The sequence below is a fragment of the Chiloscyllium punctatum genome, chromosome 42 (assembly GCF_047496795.1).
Source record: "Chiloscyllium punctatum isolate Juve2018m chromosome 42, sChiPun1.3, whole genome shotgun sequence".
NCBI classification, from domain to species: Eukaryota; Metazoa; Chordata; class Chondrichthyes; order Orectolobiformes; family Hemiscylliidae; genus Chiloscyllium; species Chiloscyllium punctatum.
The window spans coordinates 13,257,977-13,271,157 of NC_092780.1; the positions used below are offsets into that span (position 1 = coordinate 13,257,977).

Here is a 13,181-nt window from a genome sequence, read left to right on the forward strand (position 1 = left end):
TATATCTTCAGAGAGACTAAATTAGACAACTTCCACATATGGTGCAATGCAAATTAATTGTATGACACAATACAATGGCACAGTGCAGTTAGTGAACCACTGTTCAAGGAACATACAAACGGAATTGAGTACAGTACAATGCACTATAGAATTCTGAGCACAAGTTTTGACTGATTAGCGCTGCTTGCCCTCCAGAGCATTTGCACAAAAAGACAGTATCATCAGTTATTCAAATGGCAGTGAATAAATTGACTTTATGTTTGGTGGGATAAGCTATTAAAACACATTTACAATTTTACCCTTTTGTTCTAAACATGACCATTTTTCACTTAAGTTGGTTTAATTAACACAAGCTATGCTATGATGAAAGATACAGGTAACTAACAAAACCATTTTGTGCAAAGTACTTCAAACATTGCAATCAACGGTGGGAATCAACTGTTTAAAAAATACAAAGCATTAAAATATATATTCCTGGAAGTCAAAAGCTTAAATCTGGATATCATTTAATAGCACTGCACATCCAAACCAATTTTATCTTTAGGTTCTGCTCAGAGTTATATATTTACCAGCGATTGCCAGCAACATTAAGGATTTCCTGTCTCTTGTCTTATTATCCCCTTCCCAGGCGTCTTTCCTGTCGTGTGAAGGCATTCAGAGCAGTCTGCAGCCTGTCGCCCCCGTGCATGCTGCTCGCTGAGCATTTTCCTGTCTGGTAGCTCAATCGCTCAACTTGCTTCCCATTTCTACACGTATGACAAACATTTTGCCAGTTGCCAAGTGACTCCCTGGTCAGTGATTAATGATATTGCAAAAATCCACCCAAAAATCCCAGGGTCGATTCCCCTGAGAACAGCGATACTGCTTCAAGTCAGGGCCAGAAGCTGGAAGGATGAGGCGTGGTGGGCTGCACCTTCTAACCCTTCTAGACGAGTTCTTTTTCTTTACTACTTTAGACAAATCGATCCAAACAAAAGCCCTTTTTTCCTGCTTTGTTTTGGGCAAAACAAGTACAAAGGGTTCTGAGAGCCATTAGGTGAGTATGTGGATTTAAAGCAATCCTTCTGCTGAGAGGAAGAAGAGTAATTAAGCTGTCTCTAAGGAATAGAATCAAAGCCGTCTCACAACAATACAAGTGTAAAAATGCAGTTGCCTGCTATTTTGACACAACAAATACCACCTCCCGACATGAAAGTTAACCATTGCACAGGCATTTGACTATCTTAAAGCTGCTCCTGTATGGTTTGTCACCTTATCGGATGAAAAACTACCCCAATAGTAATAATTCAAGACAGTGAGACAGGAATGGGTGTATGTAAACAAAGCAGCTCTTCTTTAGTTCAAGGTGGTGGTGGAAATCTTTGCTGTTATGGCACTATGAAGCATTTTAAACTTTAATAGGTTGCTTTACTTGATTCCTACTGTCCCAGTGGAGGATAGCAGCAACACAACCAAAATGCACGGCACTTCAGAAGGAACAAGTTTGCTTACTCCACCCATCTGCACCTAATTAGCTGCAATGCACTCTGGATGTGCTACTACCGTACAGTGCTGCAAAAGAAAGGAAAATCACTTTCCTAAAGTTTAAAGCATTTCGTATGTCATAGATCTGAAGCTCGTATTGTAACACAGTGTGGAGACACCCCCGGAACAGGCCAGCTCACCAGCTGAGCACTGTGCTGGCAATAAGCAGAAGGAATGTTCCTGGTAGTCAGCCACATGGCCTTTTGACTGCTGCTCAACCCAAGACTCACTTCATGGTGGAAGCTACTCCAAGACAGAGAGAATGATTTCCTGCGCCTCATTTGCGTGAGAGCAATGGGGCTGCATCTATTGCAGAGGAATTCTGGAAATCAGGCTTCTGTCCTGACCCTTGCGTACGGAAAAATGAGCTTTTGTTAGGTTATGAAAATTGAGCTAAGTAGCTAATTATGATAGTGTCTTCATGGTCATAAAGATCATGGAAGGCCTCCAGCCATCCTCAAAGTTAGGTGAGTAGGAGAAAGTGAGGACTGCAGATGCTGGGGATCAGAGCTTAAAAATGTGTTGCTGGAAAAGCGCAGCAGGTCAGGCAGCATCAAAGGAGAAGGAGAATCGACGTTTCGGGCATAAGCCTGAAGAAGGGCTTATGCCCGAAACGTCGATTCTCCTTCTCCTTTGATGCTGCCTGACCTGCTGCACTTTTCCAGCAACACATTTTTAAGCTCAAAGTTAGTTGACCATAGCATACTGCAAGTAACCTCAGCCATCCTGGTACAGGGAAGGAAAATCAATTTGGATTCCAACACTTGATCATTAAAAATGACAAATACTGCAATTACATATGCATGAATCTTGGGTCAGTCCTATGGTTGCATTCTTCTGGCCAAATTACATGACGAGGCAAAAAAAGGAGTAGACATGTGGGAGAGGCTCTGGAAGAAGAGTTGCATCTAGAATTGCAGCTCAGCAAGGTAGGGTGGGGCAAAAGTGATTTTAAAAAATGAAATAAATAAAAATGAGTAAAATGATCAAATAAAATCTTTTAAGATATTGTAAAGATCACAGCAGACCAAACTTCTCACTGTGTTTGATATAGTTAGCCAGTCACTAAAAGCTCCATGACACAAGTAGAGATGTTGCAGAGTCATTACACACTCAAACCTAGTTTGCCCACTATAGTTGCCTACTATTCCAAATCAAAAAGTTGTATGTGAACTATAATTGATGCACACTGATGCCACAGCTAAATAAAACCTGCCCCGACTCAAACTCCCAATTTCAGTTAGACTGTCTAAAGCATTTGGCTGGGAGAGACAAAGCTACTGCCTAGAGTATAAACCATGGTTGAGATAAAGGTGTAGGTCACCTTCCTATCTTCTCAGATAGTAATGTACAAATGAAACGAAAAGAGGGAAGAATTCAAAGCAAAGAAACACACATTCAATGTGAAGATGGGGAAGCTGCAAAGAAACAAAATTATTTTGAAAATCTGACTTTCCTCAACTGTTTGTCCTATTCAAGAAACGTGAAGTTGAAATCCAGTATTATATGATGCACTAGCCAGTTGATGTCAAGAGTTAGTGGAAACCATATGTAATTCCTATCCTACTGGGATCATCATAATACAAATTTCTCTTAAACAGCTCAATAGGCAATGATTGTTCAAAAGAAAAGTATCAGATTGCCAAATCTTTCAATGCCATAGGACACATGGTGAGGCTGGCCATTCACAATTTATGGCATTATTGTCTCAACCGAGCAGGCTTTGAAAAGTAAGACTTTTCTTTTTCAAAAATGTCAATTATAACACAGGAGAATGGCAGGGCAATGATTCATTATATCCCAATGGGTCCAATTAGCTACTCATAACAATACAGCACCCACAGATAAAATGAACAGATAATGCGGATTGAACTATGCATTTTGGGGTGGACAGAGGGAGGGAGGCATGTTGGTCACCTTTCTTTCTTTCCATTTCCACCAATGAATATTCCAAAAATATTGGCAGCCAATATGTTTAATAATAATCAGTTGCATTAAATTATTTCATTCCTGATTGTAGAATAGGCTATTAAATGCAACTTATTCACAAACCGCAAAGTACCAGTTAATGCAATTTCAAAGGTATATATGCAAAATGTCCATTAAACTGTAATGAAAGTTGCACTGGAAATGTATAGCTGCTTTAGGTTTCATAAAAGGAAATCTGAGGAATCAGACAATGAACAAGAGAACAAAGAAATCTAAAAATTAGTTTTGGCTTGGCCAGTGAACTTGACAATGGTTCCAGAATTCTCAAACATCATGCACTGTAAGATACAATAACAAGGTATTATAGTTATTTTAATCAGCTTGTTCAGGCACATTATAACACACCTCTGGGGTGGGTGGGAGTTGAACCCAAGCCCAGAGCTTGGGACACTACCATAGCACAACAAGAAATCTATAATTACTTTTAATCAACCTGTCTGAACATGTTATGACACACCTCAGGGGTAGCTGTGGCATGAACCTGAAACTTCAGACCCAGAGGTATGGATTTTACTACTACACCACCACAGCCCTACCAAGGTACTACAGATGTCTTTAATGTCTGTTCAGACATGTTATGACATACCTCTGGAACAGACTGGACGTGAATCAAGGCCTCCTGGCCTAGAAGTAAAAACATTACCACTATGCCACAACAGCCCTTACCTAGATATTATATACCTATTAAATTGCTGCATTTCAACTATGCTGAAGTATGAGCAATCAATCCATTTAACTGCAGCTGGCATTTAAACCTGCACCTGTGCTTTCAAATACTGGATTAGTGGTGCTGGAAGAGCACAGCAGTTCAGGCAGCATCCAATGAGCAGCGTCCTTTTTACCCTGTGCTTTCAATGTCTAATATGATCAAATTAATGAATGCCTTCAAGTAATGCTGGTGGGATTGCCCTCAAAAGACTGTCCACTGTAAATTTTATTTTCCTTTCACAGTTAGCCCAGAAGCTGATGGCAACAATGCACTCAAAACTGTCAGCATGTAAACATCCTTACCTATGCAAGTAATAACCTTCATTTTTTTTCCTTGACTTTTATGCACTAATTTAGGAAAATAGGTACTAATTCTTCCTCCAAGTAACTATGTTTCATTTCGGAGTCTAGAAAATGAATGCCAAAAATCTATTCTACTTTATATCTTTATACCTAAGACCATATATCTAAAACAGGGCTAACTTGGATAATGGAGAAAAATCTTGGGCTATTTTTACTTCCATTGCTAAGGTTTTTTCATTTGTCTGCAATGACTTAACTACTTTTATTTTGCTGCGGTTCATTGGAGTGTCCAGTTCAAACATTCGGTCCAATGGTCATATTTCTCTCTTTCAACTTAGTACCATAAATGTTGTTGCATTTGGCCAGTCTATTCTTTATAAACATATTATTCATTGTTTTACTGCTCATCTTGCCTTGTCTTAACATAATGAGCAATGTGGTTAACCTCCAGTAAAAGCAGACTTCTTGCTCATTATAACTTCATTAACTACCACTGACAGCTTGTTATTACACAGAAATAACACTAATATGCAAATAGAATCCTTCAGCAAAACAAAAGTTAAATAGCTACCTTTAAACAAAAAGTGTTCATAAAATACTGAAGGCTCTGTTATATCTAACTTTCTACAAATAATTTCAGGGTTGTAAATACTGCAATCTTTCAGTTTCTAGTACCAAAGGCAGCATTGCATTTTACTCGACAGAACATTGTGCTAAATGCAGAAAATGACAATAAAGGTATGACACAGTCTGCTTTGTGAACAAGACCAAACGCTCCAATCCCAAGAACCAAAACAACCATTTACAAATCACTCATCATATGTTCTACTGTACTTTTCATGTGTAGCAAATAAAGCGAGCCTTACCTATAGGGAGAGTTAGGGCAATTCTTTTTCCAATCTTGAAAAGCCTATAACTTAGGAACTTCATGGAAGCAAGTGAGCTACTGCCAACTTTTGCACCTCATTCCATTAAATGATTGAAATGCTCTATTATTCCTGTAGAATCTGGGTGAAACTTAGGAGGTGACAAAATAAACTCAAAATTGCCCTACATCAATGGCAGCATGCATTTAAGTCACTATACAAAAAGAAGTAACATTTTAGGTTCTCCCACATATGAAAACACAATCATATCAACGCTCAGGCCTGAGGTATTACAGTATTAAATCCAAAATAAATCATCTGAATGTTCTCAGGAACATTACTGAAACAAAACAAGCTCTTAATGGTTTATTTTTCTCAGTCATGTTTGTGTCTCCATCACATTGATCACTGTTGAGTAATAAAATATTTTTGTAGACGAGGCATTCAGTAGCAGCATTTCAGGTGAGGTGCAGCGTTGGCTAAAACGCCTACTCAACAACATCCAATGTATACAGACACAAACTGTCCAACCTTTCCTTTACTATAATGCCCTCATTCCAGGATTGGTCAAGTAAATCTTCGCTGAAAAGGTTCTGTTGCTTTCTTTCTCAAATAAAAACACTAAGACTGTATACATTTGTCTGGATGTGGCATCAACAAAACTCCATATAACTGTAGTCAAATATTCTTACTTTTACATTCCATGCCCCTTATAATAAATAGCAACATTCCATTTACGTTCTTAATCACTTGCTATACCTGCATATAAATAGTTTTGTGATTCATGTACTCGGACACCCAAATCCCTCTATATCTCAGAGGCGAAGAGCAGAAGATTGCCTGAGAAAAGTCATTGCAAGCCACGCTGGGCCGGGCAACATGATTCTCACTCAACAAAATACTAACTGCAAATGGGAATTTTTTTATTTCCAAACTTCATTGATAAACGTTGTGTTATAGTTCCGATTTTTCTGATTGCATGTAGATAAAGGCAAATAACTGGGGAAGTGAAATGGATTGTCCTGGTTTCTTCTGTAAAACAATCAACAAGAGGAATTCTATCTCTATCCAATGTTTGCACAACAAAACAAAACCAGCAAGTTCCTTCCTCTTTCCATTCTTCCAGCTGTGTTTTCATTGAGATTTGTGCACCTTTCAGGCACTACTTTGCTGACTGCCTTTTGGACTCTGCGCAGGTTCTGAGAGGTTGTCTGTTGGTATTGAGTGTTGACATGCCCAAGTGGAATGGATTTTGGTTCTCATCCATTGTTTTTTCATTGCTTAGTCAAATCTACCTTGGTGCCTTGAAGAGGAAGCACTGAATGCAGCTCTTCTTCAAAAGGTGGAAGTGAAATTTAGAGGGCAGCGCATATTTGGCTCACATCTCTCAACAGATAGTTAAAACAGCAGTAGCTGAAGTCAAAGCAAAGTTCATGTTCTTCCATCACAGAATGTGAAATAGGGATTTCCAAAAAATCCTTATAATCTCAATTTACCAGTCTTCTCTTGAAAATATGCAACTGCAGCATCTCACCCAAACAATCAATCTTGTTAAATTTGGATAATGAGTGCCAACATCCAGGGGAACACCACAACTCGTCCAATCTGAATCAACATATATCCACTTTTCAACACTGTGATTAGATGCAAATGAGGAACATGAATCCCAGTTTAACATTTTCCCTCCATTGTCTGAGATCAGCTAACCTGAAACAGATTATGCGAGAAACCATCTTTGGCCTAATAACATGAAGTGCATTTAACTGTTAAGGCATGGAAGGAGATCTAGTGCCTGAGTAGTACTAGCCAAAGAGCTGATTAAAGCACATATGCAGTAGAGCTTTCATTGAAAGTTCCATGTTCTGTGTAAAACATGCCTAAACATAATCAAATATTTCATCGTAAATGCCTTTTATGCAATTTCCTAACATAAAGGCATTACGAAGTCCCAATCATTTAAAATGATAAAACAAGCTGATTTTATAAAACTCAGAGGAACTTCAGAACTCAGAACTCAAAATTCTAATATTCTAACCTATTATCCTATACAGTATGCCTAATTCTGGTTCCAATTTGTTTTAATATACAAAAATGGATAAAAAGAATCATCTGGTCATTATCACATTGAGTTTGCAGCAATTCGCCTTACTAAAATGAAAAACAGATTATTTTCCAATAGTTAAGAAACTTTAAAATGTTGACATTCAGAAACATTTCGGACACACTTGAAAAAGGAATGCAAACAACTTGCAGCAACTAGGGAGGCAAATAGCACGTTCGTGCAAGGGAACCACAGTACGAGAACAAGGAAGTCTTCCGAAATTTGTAGAGTTTTATTGAGACTAGACCTGGAACGACTAGAAGGTGATAATAAATGGGAATTGGAGTAAGTTGTCCATCCTCTTGATCATCCTGCTCAGCCATTCAACAGGATCATGATTGATCCGACACTGCTCGCATCTACTTTCCTGCCCTTTCCCTGTAACCCTTGATTCCCCTATTGATCCATCTCAATGTTGTGAGTAACTTTGGCTCCATCTCCAAGGAAGGATTTATTGCATTGGATACTGTAGAGTGAGGCTTCCTTATGATGAGAAGATTGTCTTATGATGGCAAGTTGAATAATTCGGGCTAAAGTTTAGAAGAGTGCTATGCACCCAATAGCTGCCATGTTTCCTACATTACAAAAGTGGCTATACTTTAAAAAATGCTTCACTGGCTAGAAAGCATGTTAGGGTGTATAATGTTCATGGAAGATGCTATATGCATGCAAGTTTTTCTAAACAGTAAAATAAAATGATCTGGAAATACCATCTGTAACAGCCTTCTGATCATGCTACAGTCAAGCAAACAGACTACAAAATCTCATTAGATGTTTCTGGAATTGACTCACTTTGGTGAAAACCTAAAAGGTATAGGTACATAGAAACACAGGTAGGCCATTCAGCCCCTCTAGCCTACTCTGCCATTCAGTAAGGTCATGGCTGATCTGTGACCTAACTCAATATGGCTGCCTTGGGCCCACATCCCTTGCTTAATAAAAATTGGTTCAGATTTAAAATTAACAATTAGCATCAACCGCCATTAGAGGCAGAGAGTTCCAAACCTCCACTATTCTTTACGTATAAGATACTTTCTAATATCTTTCCTGAATGACCTGGGCTTTGCCCCCTGGTTCTAGAATCTTCAACCAGTGGAATTAATTTATCTTTATCTACCCTGTCAATATCCTGAAATACTCAATTAGGTCACCCTTAGTCTTCTAAATTCTAGAAAATAAAGACCTAATTTGTCTAATCTTTCCTCATAATTTAACTCCTAAAGTGCAGGTATCATCCTTGTAAAGCTATGTTGGACTCCCTCCAAGGCCAAAATGTCCTTCCCAAAGGGTAGTGCCCAGATTTGCTCATAGTGCCTACTGTACTCTAAGTGGGGTCTAACTAGGGTTTTGTGTAACTGCAGTATAATGTCTTTGCACCTGTTTGTGGCATTTTAAAGAGCTACATCCACTGTATTTAACTTTGTACCTTCTAAAAAGAACCTTGATGCATCCTTTTTAAATCAGAAATGGATAACTTCACACTGGCATATATTAAAATCCATCTGCTACAGCTTTATCCATTCACCTAATCTAACAAAATCCTGTTGTAATTTTATGCTGTCTCTAACACTGTCTCCAATGCTGCCGAATTTAGTGTTGTCAGCAAATTTGGATATTTAACATTTTTAGACCCCATTTTTAACAATTGAGACCCCAATACAGATCCCTGCAGGACACATCTAGCCAAGTCCTGAAGAAGGGTTACCCTAAACGTCACCTTCTTCACCTCCTGATGCTGCCTGGTTTTCTGTGTGTTTCCAGCCTCCTGATTGTCTAATTTGAGTAGTTATCCATTATTCCAACTCTGTTTCCTGACACTTAATCAATTTCCTATCCATGTCAGTTATCTGACCTCAATACCTTAACCAATAGCCTAGAGACAAGCATGTGGGACTTTATTAAAAGCCTTCTGGAAATTCATATAAACAACGTCCATTGATGTACCTCTGTCACCTCTTCAAAAGTCTGAGGTTTTTCGGCCTTCATGAATCCATGCTGACTCTCCCTGATTAACTGAAATACTTCAAGGTGATCAGCTGCCCTATCCTTGATTAGAGGTTCCAACAATTTCTCCACCCACAGATGTCAGGGTAACTGGTCTGTAATTCTCTGTTTTTCTGCTGTCATCCTTCTTAAAGAGCAGAATGACATGAGCAAATTTCCAATCCAGAGATCCAACTTCTGAATCCGGGGAGCTCTGAACGATTATGGTAAGGGCAACAGCAATGTGCTCTCCCACCTCTTTTAACACCTGTGGATGAAAAATAGTAGGCGCTGGGGATTTGTCACTCTTCAGTCTATTAATTTCCACATTATTGATGATTTACTTCAGCTAATTTTACTTAGACCCTGTCTCTGACCCTCTGTTAATTTCTTTGGAACTTGCAGCAAGCTCTCCTCCTCTTCTACTATGAATGCAGAAGCATAATAGTCGTTCAGTATATCTGTCATTTCCCCATGGTCATTGACAATATCCCCCAGTCTCAGCCTTCAGTGGGTCAATAGTACTCTTAAGCAGACACTTTTCCTTCATTTAACTGTAAAATTTCTTCTTATTGTCTTTTATGTCTGTTTCAAATTTCCTTTCATAATCCTTTTAAGCCTCTCTTATAAACTCTTTTCTGATCCCATTCTGTGGTATTATACTGTTTTATAAGCCCTATGTTTTAATTTTATGTTGCCCCTTACCTCATTAGATGTCCACTGTTTCTTTTTGCTAGGTGGAGCTTTTACTTTTCATGGATACAAACATCTTCTGAATAGCATTAAATGTTTCTTTGAACACTCTCCACTGTTCCGCAGTTGTTCCTCAGCACAGCTTCCCCATTTACTACGGACAGTTTCTGTCTCATCCCATGAAACCTGCCTTACATAAAGTCAAAACTCTAGTATGTGATCTTTGCTTGTCTGTGGGCCACTGGTTCCATAGGTTTCTACAGGAAAAGGCTACACAATGGAATAATAAATCACAAGTTATAGTTCTTATCTATAGTCTGGGAAGTTTGCCAAGGAGACAGAAAATAGTCCATTAAATCTTATGTCACTCTCTTGTAAGACCTAAGAGCTGTTTTCTTTTATTCATTCACAGGATGAGTGAGTCACTTGCTGGGCCACATTTATTGACCATCTCTAATTGCTCAGAGGGCAGTTAAGAGTCAACCACATTCCTATAGGTCCGGAGTCACATGTAGGCAAGGCCAGGTAAGGATGGCAGTTTTCTTCCCTAAAGGACATTAGTGGGTTTTTCTAATAATCAACGATGGATTCATAGTCATCACTTGACTTTTAAATCAGATTGTTACTGACTTCAAATTTTACCATCTGCTGTGGTGGGATTTGAACCCAGGTCTTCAGAACATGACCTAGGTCTCTGGATTAACAGCCCAGTGGTAATACCACTAGCCCATTGCCTGACCCCCACCCCCAAATATAAATATGACATAGATCTGGTTAGAAGTAAGCATTATTTTCCATTTCTGGATTTAAGCATGTGAGAAAGGTCCAAAAGTAAAAAATGGAAAACATTGCAGTAAGTGAAAAAGTCAGTAATACACACAAAAACAAACTTTGGAAGAGTGAACGAAGCAGCCCATTTGGGATTATGACGCCGATCATCATACTTTTAGAAAGCAGCCACTCCATGTCACATGGCCTAGACTACCAGCCTCAAAACCAAATGTTTCAGGTTTCATTCTCAACTTCCAACATTGTTCATTGAATACATGAGCTACGGTTTACAAAAAAATAATTAAAACCTAGTCAGCGATAAAAAAAATTAAATTTATAATCCCAATTGTATATTAGGACTCTCCAAGTGAACCAGACTGTTATCAAGTCCCACTTGTTGGGACAAAATATCCCATTTGAACAGCATACCTAGAGAAACACAATAGAAATATGAAATAATGTTAAAGGGGTAAAAATATATTGTGGGAGTTTAATGGGAATTCTGCCAGTTGGAGAAAGATTAATGGGTAAACAGTTCTCAGAATTGCTAACAGCACTCAGTGCGAAACAAGCATGGCCTCGTACAGTACAGAAGTAGGTTCACTCTGTGGATATCAATTTGTTCTATTTGCTCCAGCACAATGTGTACCCCAGAGATTGCAGCAGCGAGATATTTAATATTAAATTTTTGGATAAAACAATGTATGTGACATTTGTGGACCTATAATATCATTCCTTCACTTTTTAAGTACAAAATATTACAAAGCAACTAAAGTTGATAAGAAAGGCGTATAAAGAGCAGAATCAAACCAACTAACTTAGAGAATGCAAGGCGATTCTTATACGCTACTTCAATCAGGTCAACCAGGAGTTAGTAAGTCAATCAAATATAATGCCACAAATAAACACTCTCTCAAATTTGTCATTGTAGCAACTCTTCTGTCTACACACAATTGAGAATCAGCTGGTGAAATGTAGAAATACTACTGTGAAGTACCAGATTTGATGGGAAAGAACTATTTGCAGCTCCAGACTTTTTATCACCCTCAAATACTTTTGGTTATTGTATTTTGTTCCACTTTCAAACGTGAACGACTGAATTTCTTAGTGGATCAGAAAGTAAATTCAGCATTGAATAGACCACAAAAACCAGGAAAATCTCAGGCTTGATGTACAGTTTGAGTGAAAAGAGCCATGTTATTACTGTATCAGGGCATTATTAATAGGCCCGGCCTAAAGTCCAAGACATTTACCCATCAGAAGGTTACATTAGTAGAAATCAGATGACTGCTGCACTGGACATAATCACAATGTGCTCTTTACCAAGTAGCCTGCTGACATTCAGCTTTATGGTTCCAAAACTCCAGCCGGGTTTTAGAATAAAGTGGCTTTTTATAACTTGTTTTTAGAACTCACAGGGGTTAGGTTTGGTTCGGGGATGATGTCATTATCAACACAAATCACAATTTCTCTCGAAATGACAAAGAACAGAAATTTACAAACGCAACACCTAACGCTGCGCCCCATCAAAAGTCTTAATTTTAACTCATTTGATTAAACTTAGAGACCCAAGTTTAAAAGTATTTTCCTCTATTGTTTCCTACATTCCCTGGGGTTCATAGTGCAGGTAAACTAATCCTCAGTCTCTAGTAGGTCAATTTTTTCTTGTCTATCAAGGATACACCTATACATTTGTTTGCCCTTCAAATGATGTTCATTCCATGCTTGATTTCCAATTTGCATTTATCCTTAAGCTCAACAAAGGCTGTAAACTTAAAGTGAATCAAATTTAATGTCAGGAAACATAAAGTATACATTTTAATAGAAAGAATAAGAAAATAAGAAGACAACTCTGAAATGACAATGGGAACACAGAGACCAATGAACATATGAGCAGGAATCACTGACTGTGACATTGCATGTTGGGAAAGTAGTTAAAAAGATGTAGGGTACCCTGGACTTCATAAATAAAAACAGAGTATAAAATAAAAGTTATAATGAACCTTAATAAAACACCAATTCAGCCTCAATTGGAGTATTGTCTAATTCTGTGCAGTACACTTTAGAAAGGATGTGAAGACTTTAGGTACAGTGCAGGAGTATGGAAAATGGTTCTGGATATAGGACACTTCAGTTATGTAGACAGACTGGAGAAGGTGGGGTTCTCCTTCAAGGAGATTAAGAGTAAATTTGATCAAGGTGCTCACAATTCAAAGGAATCTAGATAGAATGGATACAAGAAA

The 13,181-nt window shown here is 38.3% G+C and overlaps 1 protein-coding gene across 15 annotated transcripts in view; it reads right to left on the reverse strand.

Moving 5' to 3' along the window:
• The window catches only part of raraa (retinoic acid receptor, alpha a), a 571,472-nt gene that overhangs the window by 264,679 nt on the left and 293,612 nt on the right, over nt 1-13,181 (reverse strand). The window contains exon 1 of one of the 15 annotated variants that reach the window (XM_072561427.1): nt 570-669. The exons of 13 other annotated variants lie outside the window; for them this stretch is intronic. In XM_072561427.1, coding sequence (XP_072417528.1) covers nt 570-654 — 85 coding nt within the window. In that variant the 5' untranslated portion in view covers nt 655-669. Of the gene's footprint in view, nt 1-569; nt 670-13,181 lie in introns of those variants that run through there. One more of the 15 variants, XM_072561425.1, reaches the window with a different exon arrangement.